This window comes from Labrus bergylta, chromosome 14 (assembly GCF_963930695.1).
Source record: "Labrus bergylta chromosome 14, fLabBer1.1, whole genome shotgun sequence".
NCBI lineage: Eukaryota > Metazoa > Chordata > Actinopteri > Labriformes > Labridae > Labrus > Labrus bergylta.
Window position 1 is genome coordinate 2931611 of NC_089208.1, and position 15095 is coordinate 2946705.

General features: G+C 40.2%; 1 protein-coding gene across 2 annotated transcripts in view; it reads left to right on the forward strand.

The window, feature by feature from the left end:
* Positions 1–15095, forward strand: part of doc2b (double C2-like domains, beta) — a 151958-nt gene that overhangs the window by 93730 nt on the left and 43133 nt on the right. Inside the window, exon 3 of one of the 2 annotated variants that reach the window (XM_065963114.1) lies at positions 1648–1671. The exons of the other annotated variant lie outside the window; for it this stretch is intronic. Coding sequence (XP_065819186.1) covers positions 1648–1671 — 24 coding nt within the window. The remainder of the gene's footprint in view (positions 1–1647; positions 1672–15095) is intronic. 2 annotated transcript variants of the gene reach the window in all.

Below are 15095 nucleotides of genomic sequence, written 5' to 3' on the forward strand. Positions count from 1 at the left end.
GGCACGCTGCAGCTGTTTGTCAGGAGGCTTAAGGCCCGCTTCAGTTTCACCTCTTTGCCTGTTTCTCAGTGAATGAAAGTTAGCTTGAGACAGCATTTTCAATATGGTGAGCGCCATTGAAGGGCTTATAAAGATCCCTTCTAGGTGACGTCAGTGTCGTCAATGTTTTTATCCAGTCTGTGTGAGAAACAGAAACTTTTTAACAGGAGCAATATGTTCATTAATCGGAAAGGAGAGGGGGCCAGATTTGGTCAGTGAGCACTTCACCAGATGTTTGCTAATCTGGCATCATCTCAACTTTGTTTCCCTTCATTTGTGCAAACTTTTAAAATATCGCAGAGGTATTCAAATAATGTGAGACTCTTCAACGGGTTGGGAGCAATCAGTCAATCTTTATTTGTATACTGCCGATTCATTCATTCATACTTCACAGGATGAAACATGAATCCATCATACTTTCATTCTCCTCATCTTTCTCCACAGAGCCTGTTAGCATAGCTTCCAAGCAAGATGGCGGACGTTGAGTTTTGATTCTGGGAGTGAGGTCCCACCCACTGATCTGTAATAGGTCTGTAGCTTCAGAGGGTCCCACGCCCCCTTGTGCGGGCTGAAAATACGAGGAACTAGCAATGTAGTTTCATCCCCGCTAACCACAGCAGCCACCGGTGACGCAAAATGACGATTTTTGTGTCATGCTCCTTTTCAGACAAGAAATACAGAGCTTTCCCGTCTCAGGGTAATGATACAAAGTTTAATGCAAATAGGTGAAATATCCCTTTAAGCACAGTCACAGTGGCAAGAATAAATGTTCCTTTTAGCTAGCAGAAACCTCAAACAGAACCAGACTCATGTCGAACAGTTGTCAGAAAGCTTTCCCTTTTTGGGCATAAAAATAAACGTTTAGAAACATGACTTTAGGCTTTAAGATGTTGTGGAAATGGAATGCACCTGGCTTCACTAATAAATAGAGTAATAACTCCTCCACCTACACCTTTTTATACTGGTTAAGATTGAACAAACAAGAAATGCTTTAAAACTGAGCAAGTATTTAAACAGAGCCAAGCAAACACAGTCCTTCGAATCTCACTTTTATCAAGTGAGCAAATAAAGGCATCACCAAGAATGACCAACTTCCCTGAAAAGGTGAATCCATACATTTTATCATTTGATGGTGCTCAGTGTGTGAAAGGTTGAGCATGCTGCATGTGTTTAACTTGATTTATTTTCCTTTTTCTGGGAATTAGGCGACGATTTATGAGCAGAAACAGCTGCTTCACTTCTCTGCTTTGAAGTCATTAGTCCAATTTAAAGCTGCTTTTGTAGCTCACACTAGTTTACTTGTTGTCTCAAACTGCAAATGAAATGTTTACTTTGAAATCAGCACGGCTTTAATCAGTTTTTCTCACAGACTGTTTCCAAAGACAACATTTAAGCCGCCTTGTGTTCACAAAGCACACAAACGTCTTGGATTTATTTGTGTCTTTTGTCTGTTTTTCTCTCTCTTGTTTTAAATTGCATGTTAATTGCTTCTAACTTTGATTTCACATGATCAATGTTTTTTTTTTTCTTTTCTTTTCTCTTCCGCCTCACTCTTTTGCATGCTTTCATCGTCTCTGTGTTGCTGCTTAATGTTTGCTGGGAAAACAGCTTCCTATCCCCAGATATAAGAAGGTAAGCCGTTGAGTTTAAATCCCAACCTGTCCCTACTAATCCGTAATCCTGTAGAGTTATCCAACAAACATCGAACCCCTGTAAACTCTGATCCCAACCACCAGCAGCCCCTAACTATCCTCCTACTTATCCCCATTTTGTTCATACCCAAGACTGCATATAAATATGGACAACTGTCCCAGTCTCCTTCTGTTGTGCAAAACTGAAGCCAAAATACCCCAGTGTATTGCCCTGGTGGAATCTTTTCCCCCTAATCCCCACATACTCTGTGCGGCGCAGTCCATCAGCGCCACGCTTTTGCTCCATTGGACGGCGCTCCCTGCCCCACTAAAGCCGTTTCTTGAACGTGAGCGCAGCCATGATCAGCTGTTCACACATCACAGGAGAACTACAAGAGAAAAACGTGCAAACAACATGTTGCTTTGACTTTCTGAGGTTGATTTGTTATTCACTCGGTGCCTCTTTTGACATAATGTTGATAAAGTGATGAATAATACGATTGTGAGTCTGTATGTGGTGTTTTATTTTGAAACTGACCGGACACTCAAAGCAAGTGGCAGCAAACGGCTGAAGTGCGTGACGCTGACGGACCTGTGGAAATTGGGGGTTAGAGTCAAGCTGTACCCAAAAGGGAGCTGGCTTGTGGAGCAGTGGCATTGAACCTATCAAAACCGATGGGTAGAGTCCACAGCAGAACAGACTTTTGTGTCAGTTTGAAGCAGAAACTCGCGGTTACAAAATGTTCAACGACCCTCACATTTGTCTTTGTTCCCCCTCTACTCTGCCAATCAGGAAATAAACGCTGCAGAGAGCTCATTAGTCAACGGAGCTGTCAATCATGCTGTTACACTTCCGCGTCAAATAACGCGTTTAAAACTTCAATTCTAAAAGGATAAATTTGGGCATAAATCAAAGCATGATAAGAATTAACTTTGAAAAATGTATTTGATGTATATTTTAGTTATTAAATGTTTGCCCCGTGTCCCATCTGTTAACATGGAGGAGGCGGGGTTTATGCTAAATATTTTGGCTTCATTTTCAGGAGCTCTTGTGCTGTCCATTCCTTATAAAGTGAATGGTTCAAACTTTGACGAAAACAATAAAACATAGTGATAGCACTTGTTTTATTCCTCCCCTCTGCGTCTCTCTTTGTCTCTTAAAAAACGGTTTATACTATCCTGCGGTTTGTAAATAATTACTCATAAAGACAAGTCCAGTAATTAGAAGGAAACTTTTTAATAACAGTTACTGTCTGCATAGCAGTGCAAAGATTGAGCATGCGGGACTCAAAGGTGGACCAGTTCCTTTAATTAAAGAAATGGAGTCAGTGTTTCTCAGTCGTTACTTGTAATTAATTGTTGTAATTTATGTTTGTGGTGAACCCTCTTCCCTTGAACCAACAGCCCTCTCTTTTGCCTACATTAGCAGTTTACTGTCGTACCAAGAAAAGCCCTTCACCGACAGCCTTTGCTGGATAAATCACATTGTTAGTCTTTCACCTTGCTGATGGAGAGGCTCCACGTATCACAGTTGCATGTTAATTTGAAATGTGTTTTTTAGCATGTGCTGTGAGATACCAAGATGAGGCATGAAGATACAAACAACGCAGTGCATTGAAATGTTAGCCCTTTGCACCTTTATTAAATTTGACTTTAAGTGATTTGTGTGCTCCAGTTTTTTCTTTGGTTCCTGTCTTGACGGAGGTATCCACTGAATTGTGTTTTGTTAATTTTAAGTCCTTCTCTGAGAGCACCGACCTCCATTTGTGGAGTGGCTGAAGAGCAAGTTTCCTTCTACTATGCATGAAATATTTTTTGGTGTTTGCGTCCAACAAACACGTACATCAATCAATCACTTTGTACTTACCGTGGGACAGGCATCAATAAGAGACGAGACCTCAAGGCTTCTGGGCGATATGAGCGCTGAAATCAATGTACTGCATTGGTTTTGTATGCGTAGACAACCTGCTGCGTCGTGAACGTAAATGTTGAAATACCTACTTATGCATAACGCGTGCTACTGGAGGTTTCCTCTAGAGGGAGCACCACATAATGCCAGCTATTTTGACAAGCGTGTTTGGGTGCCATGCAACGGCAATGACACATCATAGTGCGGGTAGTTGCGGACTTGATCTGTTAACTCTTCTTCTAAACGTTCCGCCTTTATTGTAGCGTCTCTCTGGTGTCTCCTTTCTGGTCTCATCACTGAACAATTTCTGTGCCAATTTCTGAAGATTTGCAAAACCAGGATACACAACGCTCATGTCATGCATTCATACGCTTAGTTTTAAGCAAGTATACTCTGGGCTTTAGTGGACACAGGGCCTAATGCAGCCCTGGAAATATGATATTGAAAGTTGATTTATGGAAGAATGGCTACCTTTTATGCTATCTCTTACGTTCATTGCTGAAATGCTCATATGAGAAATTAAGATTTGATGCAGTAGATTTAAATGATGAGGATGTTTATCCGTTTAACTGCTGGTTTAGTTTGTCTCTGCCGATAAAAATCCCAGCTCAGCCCCACTGATGAAATCTTTCACCAAATCAATGACATGTTATCAATGACACTGAAAGCAATGTGTCCCAGCGTGACACTGCGACACCTCCCCCCTCACCCTGCCCCTCCCCCCTTCTTTTCCTTAAGCCTCTCGATCATCAGCGTCGACATTCATCGCTGACGAATGGGACCCATCTGTCGACTCTCCATATTGCTTACTTCCATCAATCCAGCATGGCCTGGAGGAGCCTTGACCTGAGAGCCCCTTCCCTGATCCCAAGTGTCCCCTGAAGCATTAACCCTGTCTCCAACACGACTGTGTGTGTCAGCTCCCTCTGGATCAGATCAATGCACCGTTTCATCCATCCTGTTATCTGCTACCCGCTGGAGGATTGATGCTTCCTCCACCTGCATGTTACCCCGACCAGTCAGATATGATAATGAAGACATATTCGCTGGCTGACTAAAAGGCTGATAACACTGTGGGATGTGGAGGGGGGGGGGGGCATCACTGTGTTGTAGTGTACACTGCTACATGTGGTGCAGAAAACATGGATAATATAAACAGATATTTAAGCTCTTCATGAAAAAAGAAGATCCAATCTCATGGATTCAAATTAAGAATGTGTGCTAATGAATGGATAATATATATAATATAATAGAAAGAGACAAAAAAAGTCAGCCTACAAATGTCCTTTAGATTTCATTTTATCCAAATGTAAGCAAAACAACAGCATCGGGCACGTTTCGGCACTAGGCTTTTATTAGCGTTGCAGACAGTAGCGGAAAGGTGACTCTCTCTAGTCTTGTTGCGGTCGTGCACCTTTAACTGTGTTTACTATCGAGTGAGCTCCTTGTTTGTTTGTTTTTATGTACACAGTAGAATACATGCACCTGATGAAAAAAAAACACTGCTTTTGAGATTGTTGTGTAAAAATATTGGATTTTCCTACACTGCTTCTAAGATACACTTTGTTGTTTTGACTAATGGCCGCACCAAGAACATGTTGGGATTGCCAAATAAGGACTATAATGATAATAATAACAAAGTTTATTTATACAGCGCTTTTCGCAGACAAAGGTCACAAAGGGCTTTACATCAACAAAAAAATCAAGAAGGTACACTCAAGGTACACTGGGTGGACCTGATTACCCATAGGCCTGTCTAAACATTAACGTTTGTAATTGTTTTTTAAAAGACTCTTTTAGGCAATGGACATTTACCGCTTCTACAGACTGCATCAAACATGGATGTAGTCCCAATGATGTTACCCACTGGTTTTTGAAGAAGCATTATGAGCAGCACCATAATGTGGACGTTGGTCTGGTAGCTGGAGGGGTGTCTTCACTTTCATTCAGAGATAGCCATTCAGAATCAGAATCAGAATCAGAGTCAGAATCAGAATCAGAATCGGGTTTTATTGCCAAGTACATTTACACATACAAGGAATTTGACTTGGTGGATTGGTGCTAAACAATTAACAAGGAAATAACGCAGAACTAGTAATAACTTAAATAATACAGTATAAGAAGATATTAAAATATATAACATATAATTTAAAAATGTAAAATGTAAAATATAAAAAAAAATAAAAAACACAAAATGTACAAAACCGTAATATTTACCGTAATGTTCCTCAAACTGTGGAACCAGTGGTGGACCAAGTATTCAGATCCTTTACTTCAGTGTAAAAGTAGAAACACTACACTGAGTACACAGCATTAGCACTTTAATTTACAAACCATTTGATGTTCCTCAGCTGTAGAACTCACTCTGCAGAAAACACCAGCTCGCTCACTTCCTCTGAACTCCCAAAAACAAAGAGAGCTCAATATCATTTCACAGTCTTTAAAGGTTGTTATTCAAGGCGACTGTTATGAGTGAGTATGTGTGAGATGGGAGGTGTGTAGATACACTGATGCATGTTACCCATCTGCCTTTCCACAGTGGTCATTTTTTCTTTCCTCCAGCCCTCGGTAATTGTGATCAACCGTGTATTCACAGTGTGCCCGCGCAATCAGCAGCATGACGCAGCTGCTGTCCTGTTCATCCCCATCCAACCCCGGAGTAATGGGCCTCCACTTACACGATAGCTCAGGTGTTTGCTGAAGGCAACAATAGAGGTAGATGAAGACGACACATTAACCTCTCCAATCAGCTCTCATGGTGCTTCCTCAATAACAGCCGCAGTGTTTTCACAGTCAAAAAGGTACAGATGAGAATCGGCGAGAAAAAGGCGTCATTTCAACACCCAGAGGGGGGCACATAATGGCAGGAAATGAAAACCAATGAATGAGCTGGAGAAGAAGTTTGACTTTAGGAGATGTTTAGCTTTAAGCTTGTTAGGTCTTTGTATTTTGCACTGGAGGAGTAAATGCACAAAAATGAAGGTACTGTCCAAGGGGGCGATGTAACTATGAGTAAAATTATACTTTTCCTGTTTTATTTTGAAATCTACACTGTAAGCAATTGCTGTTAAAGGCTTTATATGTGATTTTTTGATCCAGCAGATGTCGCCCCTTGAGCACCAGCATGAAACCAAAACAACTCGTGCTGCATTGTTGTGTTAGCATGCTAATGCTACGATCTTTATTATGCTGGTATCTTCACACTGCATGTAAATTTACCTGAAATGAGCGTGATCTAGAAACACAGTTAAGCAGTGAGTACAGTATGTTATTCTTCTTTTCTCTAGTCCCTCAATTAAACAACTTTTATACACGAGGGGAGGAGTCAGCCGGCCGTCCTGGCGATGTAAACAAACTGAAGATAGGACTCTGAAAACTCTGAAAACATCACAGACAGTGGGACTCGGGTGTTACACCCATTGTAGACAGTCATGACTCACATAGTTATTTTCAGAGGATAAACTTGATGTGTCGTGTGAAAAATATAAAGCCTTAGATAGATAAAGATAAAGCCTTTAATTTAAAGCCAATTTTTCACACAGTTAAGAACTGTAGTAAGCAATGCATTGTGGGATTCTCACCTTGAGGCAACAGGACAAAAGTGTCTCTGCTGCCAGCTTTTTACTGTTATTTATAGAAATACAGTAGTATACCGTATTTCTTGTTTACAGCCAACTACTATCAAGTCATTTTACAGTATTCATACTGTAAAATTACGGTATATTGCTGCTATATATCTGCTGCCAGCTCTTTACTGTCAAGAAAATTATTTACAGTGATGCATCTCCTGTCATGTCAGTTCCTGGCTTCATATGTTCACCACTTCCTTTATTACCAGCACCTTTCCTTACCTATTATCTCATAAGTCAGTTCCAGATCATTTACTTCTTTGTTTTCCCATCTCAGTTGCTATATAAATGTTACCCTAGTGTGTGCATCTGTGACCCCCCCAGGAGGTCAGAACCCCCTACTTTGAAAAACACTGATATAGATTGATCAATACCTGAAGACAAGAGTCTCTGATTGAATCCTGGCCATGCTGATATTCAGTACAACAGCACTCTGTCTTGTGTGATATTGCTTTATTATAATTTATGACAAACATGCTCCCCCCTTTGCATGAATTATCTGCGGGACATGCTGAGTCTATATGCTGGATCAATGAAAATTATATCATCACATTTTTTTCTAACTGCACTTGCCTGAAAACCCGTAGATACCATTTGTCAAATCTGTGAGCTTTGTGATGCATAAATTACAAGTTACAGAAATCAGATGTGGACAATATCAATATAGGCATCTGTGACAGCTCAGATCTCCCTCGTGTCCGGTGTCGTAACAGGCATGCAGAATACTTTATGTTTCCTTCACCCCGGCTGCAGGGAAAGGGAGACGAAATAAGAAAGTAGATTGTGCAGAGAGGGTCATGGCTGGTGCAGAGATTGGGGTTGCAAAGTGATTGTGGACTGTGTTGTTTCACCTTAATTTCAAAGTCGCCTTGGAAACCCTCTTGTGCCTTCCAGCTCCAGCTTTATAGTTGAACTTTTACAATCCTCTCAGTGCAGAAACAGGGCTACAAACATGTCCAAAAGCTAGATCTCTGACTACCAAGCAAGTATTCATTTGCTTTTCCACCCAGTGTATTCACTTAAATAGCCTCCAACCTTTTGTTTAAGGGGTAAACTCAGTCCTTTGGTTTGTGTTTGTGATATCCTGCACAGTAAAAATGCTTTCCCTTCAGAGATGGATGAAGCAACACTTGATACTTTTAAGATACAAAATAAATTCCCAGCAGCTCGATTCCAACCCTCCGGCGCCTCACGACTCGGCCATCATAACAGATATCATTTTTCTTTTATGTTGGACTGTCGCTTTCACAAGATGCAAAACATAAACGGCCTTTGGCATTATATGAACGCACATTTAATGCTCATGAAAGTAAAGACAGATGGGGACATGAGTTAACAGAATATATGGAGTTAAATGTCAATCAATCATTAGTTTGTGTAGCGACAATTCATAACAAGTGTTATCTGGAAACAGCATATGGGATAATATGCAGGAAGGATTTCTCCTTTGTATTCATGGCGTTCCTGTTGCTTACACTTCCTTACCGCTGAGGTGGAGGTCGGAGCAGGTCGTGCATGAATGAGGACTGCGGTGGTGGTTGCTGGGACAACACAGCCTGACGGTGGTGGCTGGGCGTCAGGCTGTGTTGTGGGTTTTATTTTACAGCTGTTTGTGTTTTTGTTTTCTGTCTTTTCTCCCAAAGTCTAAGGTATCAAAATTTTGGATATATTATTCAGTTTTCCTTTTTTCTTAAAAAAAAAAAATATATATATTATTCTGGCCCATTTGCCTTTATCAGATAGGCAATCTCTTTATTATGCAATATCTTTATTATGCTCGTATCTTCACACTGCATGTAAATTTACCTGAAATGAGCGTGATCTAGAAACACAGTTAAGCAGTGAGTACAGTATGTTATTCTTCTTTTCTCTAGTCCCTCAATTAAACAACTTTTATACATGAGGGGAGGAGTCAGCCAGCCGTCCTGGCGATGTAAACAAACTGAAGATAGGACTCTGAAAACTCTGAAAACATCACAGACAGTGGGACTCGGGTGTTACACCCATTGTAGACAGTCATGACTCACAGAGTTATTTTCAGAGGATATACTTGATGTGTCGTGTGAAAAATATAAAGCCTTAGATAGATAAAGATAAAGCCTTTAATTTAAAGCCAATTTTTCACACAGTTAAGAACTGTAGTAAGCAATGCATTGTGGGATGCTCACCTTGAAGCAACAGGACAAAAGTGTCTCTGCTGCCAGCTTTTTACTGTTATTTATAGAAATACAGTAGTATACCGTATTTCTTTCTTTTATCATATTTAAGTGTGAAAAATTGCATATAAAGACTTTAAGATAGACGAAGGCATAGTTCTACTCGAAAAATACATCACTGTGTTTTTTGCTAGCTCAGTTACACTTAGGGTAACGATAATGAAATACAAAATGCTTACATTTAGAGAATTAGGAAAAACTTTACAAGTCCAAAAAACTCTCACAGCAGTAGCAGCAATCTTCTGACTGGTCGAGGCAGAGGATTTTTTTTTTAATTGGTAAGAAATGGAGAGGTGAAATCGGTCAAGTGTGCTGTGGGAAGCACCATCGTGTCCCTCTTTTTTAACACAATGTGAGTGAAGTAATGAAAAACAAAATGTATTCATATTATTTCTCAACAAAACGCTGGCGGTCACCTTGCAAAGTATTTTGTTATGCAATGTAGCAGAAGGAAACCTCTGAATCTGGTGGTTAATCTGCTCAATATTTATGTAAACATTTACTGACAGTGACTGTCGACTACTTAATATTGTTTCCAGTCATTTTCAACTTAATTACAAAAGCAAATTCTCTGTTTCCAGCTGACAGAGAGGAACGTGTTGGCTGGATTCTGTGAAGAATAATAAGATCAATATTTGTTTCTGGCCGTTGTTTGATTTCTAATGAGCTGCCGCATGCTGGCCTAAGATCCTTTGTGTGTTTTTCCATCTTTACAGTTTCAGTGTGCCAACTATAATCTCTGTAAATGTTGTCTTCTGACACTCCAGCTGCCAAAATCTGGATGAGAGGAGACTTGATTAAAATGTTCATAAGCCTCGAGCCGCCTTATTACCTTGCACTGACGGCAATTAAGCTTAATGAGCAGCAAGGAGGAGCGCAGAGTAGTTAGTTGCCTTATTTGCCCCGGGCCTTTCCCACCTTTTCAAACAGTCCCCTGTGGTCTAAATGAAACATCTGTGCTGTGCTTTGGTCAAAATATAACATGAATCAAGCACCAGAGGAGGTTTGTGACCCTGTATAAACCAGCTCTCTCAGAACGCTCCGTTTTGGTGTGTGTGTCTCTTTAAATGCAATGACCCCCCCCCCCCCCCCCCCCCCCCCGAGTTTTCCCCATAGACATCACTCCTCTGTAGAGAGAATAAAAATGGTGGACCTGTGCAAAAGTTTTGTTCTAGTCTGGGGATGGAATCCATGGGTGGAGATACCAGGGGAGGGGAGGGGATTTTTTTTTTTTACTAGAATCCCACTGTGACATCACAAGGAGAGCACATTTGAAACGGAGCATTTTTCTCTGTGTTGTAAGACTTATGCAGACCACAAACAAAGGACTGGATGGGTTTATTTCACATGTTGTGGGTCAGTAGACTCTCAGGTTACCCAAATAAATGTTCAAAAACACTGTACAAGTTTAATAATATGTCCCCTTTAATGTTGCTGCTGTTAGCTCAAGGTATTAGGATGCTAACCTTAAAGCTTATATTAACATTAATACAGACATCATCCTGCCTCAGTAACATCAATATTTCTTGCTTATATCATCTCCAAGCTGCTGACCCTTCTGCTAAGAAGTCAGGGGTGGGTTAGAGCAGAAAATCTGACACTCCTGATATCATCTGGACTTTAAGAATCAACATGCCGTTGTTAAAAAAACACAATATGAGGGACTTTCTCTTTACAGTGTATTTATCAGTGATCTCTCATATTTTAGTTTCACTGAAAATAAGCCACAGCGTGACAAAATCCTAACTATAAGTATAATCCTCCTGAAATGGTTTCTTACTTTCTGTGATATACCTGAATGAAGTCCAACAGACTCAGAAATATTTGTTGTTTTCCCTCTTCCTCTGATTTCACTGTCCGCGTTTATGATGTCTGTCAGAGTCGTCTCTTTAAATATCAGACCGTGCTGTCTCTGTGGTATCAAAATGCAGACATGTTTATGAGCGCGGGCCAAACAAGAAGAGAGTGTCTCTGTGGGTTTTTATACTGTGTGCTCTCGGGATGTGGAGCCGTGCTGGTGTTTGTGAGTGTGTCATTCTGCTGCCAGTAATTCCTACTGAGTGCTCGGCTCGGAGCCCGGATCCTCTATTAAGCCTGATAATTGTGGATGAAGAGACGTCATATTTGTTTTGTTTTCCCCGTTTTTGGTCCATCAGAGAGAGAAAACCATAAAGACGGGGAACAATTAAAATAATGGCACCAAGCTCATAATCAAGATTTTCTTGTCTTAGCATGACGGCTGTTTGCAGGAATTGACAGATATGAAAAGAATCATTTGTTTGCAAGATTATAAAGCAGCAGGGTGTTCTCGGCTTTTTCCTTCTGAATTATGAATTGCTTATAATCCATGATGTCTTTTTTGACTGTTTCTCTTTGTGTCATGTAGATCAATACACTAACAGATAGCTTTAAGTAAACAACAATATTTTAGAAAACAGATGAAGATAAAGGTACACTATTTAAGGGAAATTTTTCAGCTACAGGTATCGACAAAAGCAGAGAACATTGCAGGAGCCATATTTGTCAACAGAGCTGTCAATCATCATTTCACCTCTTTCTATAGATATTAAAAACAACATCTTATGTAAAAAGATCACTTGGTCATAAATCAGCACGATAACAAAAAACTTGAATGACAGAAACCACGTTTTAGAAACATTAAATTATCATGAAGTTTGATTTATTTCCCATCTGTTAACATGGAGGAGGCAGAGCTTATAACCAACACTGCAGCCGGTCAGTATGGGGATCTCCAAATGTTTGGCTTCACCTCAGGGAAGATGTCAAATTAATAAATCTTCTCATACAGTCAGTGGTATGATTGAGACGCACTAGATGATTGAGATCAGCAGTAAACATAAATATTTCAGCGTTATGAAACATCGCCCTCTCCATCGGGCACAGACGATGACTTATCATATATCCAAAAGATGAATCTTTCAAACAGAAACACTGTCGGCTCTAAGCCACACTAACAAAGTTCCTCCTTAATGCGCATGAAGCCAGACAACAGGAAAAGAAAGTCCACGTTTTCAGTCTGCTCAGCAACAATTTGTCACGCACTGCGTCTCATAACCCTGTGTCTGTTGTATGTCACATATTCACCAGTTTTCAGCAATCACAGAGTGAAATCAATTGTAGAAGAAGCACACATACACAATTTTCTCACTGACAGTGTCCTCAATAGACCAGAGTGGCAACACAGAGCAGCCATAAAAATCTACTTCCAAAACCGTCAGGGTCTCATCCTTCACTTTTCTGTAGGATTACAAAAATCCTGCAGCGAGGATGATTTGCACGTTCTGCTTTTTTTTATTGTTTGAGGAAATACATCCACAAAGGGGGCCGTTTCAGTGTGCCAAGCTGAAATTAGACCATATTTTATATATGCAACAGTTTCATGGTTGATTACTCTCAAATATTCAACAGACTGCAGTATGCTTTATTGGAAAGATAACCCTCTTGTGCAAGTATTCAGAGACTTAACTTTAAGTAAACGTAATAAAATCAGATTTTTAAACGTGCAAACTTTTTTAGAGTAACCACCCTAACTGCCATTCTCCACATAATCTCCACATGTGGGCCGTGGTTCTTCAACACCCTGCATTACGCTACCACTCTTGCTCCAGTTTCCACAGCTAGCACCGCAGTCAGTCTCCGGCGCTTGCCAGCATCACCATTACGCCCTGCTCCCTTCCAAATACACTTCAAGTCCATTTCTTTGATGAAGCATGCTGCAAGCACACGTCAAGCAGAACATCATTTATTTATTTATTTGTAGATTTTATTTCATTCAAACAAACAATAAAGTTAAGAAAAACAAACAAACATAAAATCTCAAATTTTGAATGAATAGATTGACCGGGACAGGAAGTCAGACAAGGAAACACACAGAGCATCCGGTCAATTTCAAAATAAAACACAACATCGATCGTATTTTTCATCACGTTTTTAACAGAACGTCTAAACAGGCACCAACATATCAAACATGAATAGACAAAGCAAATTGCTGTTCACATGTGTTTCTCTTTATTCCCGCGTGATCTTGTAGTTCTCCTGTGATGTGACAGGGCGCAGCGTGCACAGACTTTGTGGAAATTGGCAGTAACACTGGCAAAGATATAAAGGACGTGCAGCTACAGCTTTATAACAACATTTCATTCCATCCAGCGTTAAACTTTTAGAGCCACCAAAGATTTGATTTAGATTCCTCTGACATTTAGCAGCCATCATTTGATTCCCCTCCTTCCCTTGTGGCCCCTATGACAACTTTCTTTACATGCATATCTTCTTTCTATTTCCTCTGCATATGTTCACTCTACACCCACTGGTTATCACTCACACTCACACCCCCCACGTCTCCACTATATGTTCTGTTTAATGTCTGCTTTGCCATATGTATTGTGTTGTACAGTATGTGGTGTGTGAGGCAGTATGTTATGTGATATGTTCTGTTTCTGCGACTAAATAAAGAAAGAGAGAGAAAAAGAAAAGCTTTGTTACAAACTGAAGTTGTAGAGGTTTGAAAGAAGTGGCCGCCGACTTTAACTGGATTAAAAAATGACAATTTTGATTTTATTTTTTCATCACTGATGGGATCGAAACAACCCTCCTGTTGGTTTGTAACCCTTCGATGGCCACTGTTTAAATGTAACATAACCATAACTCTAAAACTATATCAAACAAAGTCATTCATTGATGACAGGGACAGAATTTAAACGATCATCATCTGATAACTGATGGTGCTTTTATCCACAAAGACACTAAATGCTTGTGATGAAACGTGCAGCTGTCTTCTTTCCATCAGTCCAAACCTGCAACCTCCAGGAGTTAGAAAAACCTGCAGTTCCCTGAGTGTCCACTTGAGGCTGCCTTGTTTGCACCCATAAAATACAAAGTAAGGCTTAAATGATGACAACCATGTTTTTTTGAGTTGTGCTTTTTCTCGTTTTGGTCCTTTTTGGATTGAAGACGATTTGATATCGTTGTTGCAGAGCAGCGTTTTAAGAGGCTGTCACTCCTACTTCAAAGAACGAAAAAGGCTGAATGGGTTTACCTCTTGAAGAACTAATAAAAGAAAGTAAACATGAAAGACAACCCTACGTGAGGTCAGAGAAGAAAAAAAAAACACTCAGTAAGTGCTCTCAGCGCTTTATTGGTCCTCTGCATTTCATTCTTGAAACACTTAAGATATCTTTACTTTGTCAACACCCACATAAGCTGTTTTTATTTGGTTCATCTACGAGTGGTCTTAACCTTCTGTTCCCTCTCTCAGCCTCATGGATTTGCTTCCCAGAGAAATGTAAAGGTTTTTTTTCACCCTTATTGAAAGAAGTGCTGAGGTGATGCTGGGCTGTAATACAACTCAGAGAAAAAGTTTTGTAAAACAAATATTAATTTTAAGTCCGAGAAGTCTAAAAAGTCCATCACTACAGTGAGAAGGATGAGACTGAGGAAAAAAACTTAAATGAGCTTCTGTACCCTGTATGGTCTGGATTGTATCGGCTCTATTTCTTACATTACAAGCTGCTGTTTTTACATGAGTTACATAGTGCAGTAAATAAGTGGTCTAGCCACACTGTGGACATGACACTTTCCCATCCCTCCTTTGTACCAAGCTGTAGGCCAAAGTCCCCCCACATTAGGAGATCATCGTTAGTATAATCTAATG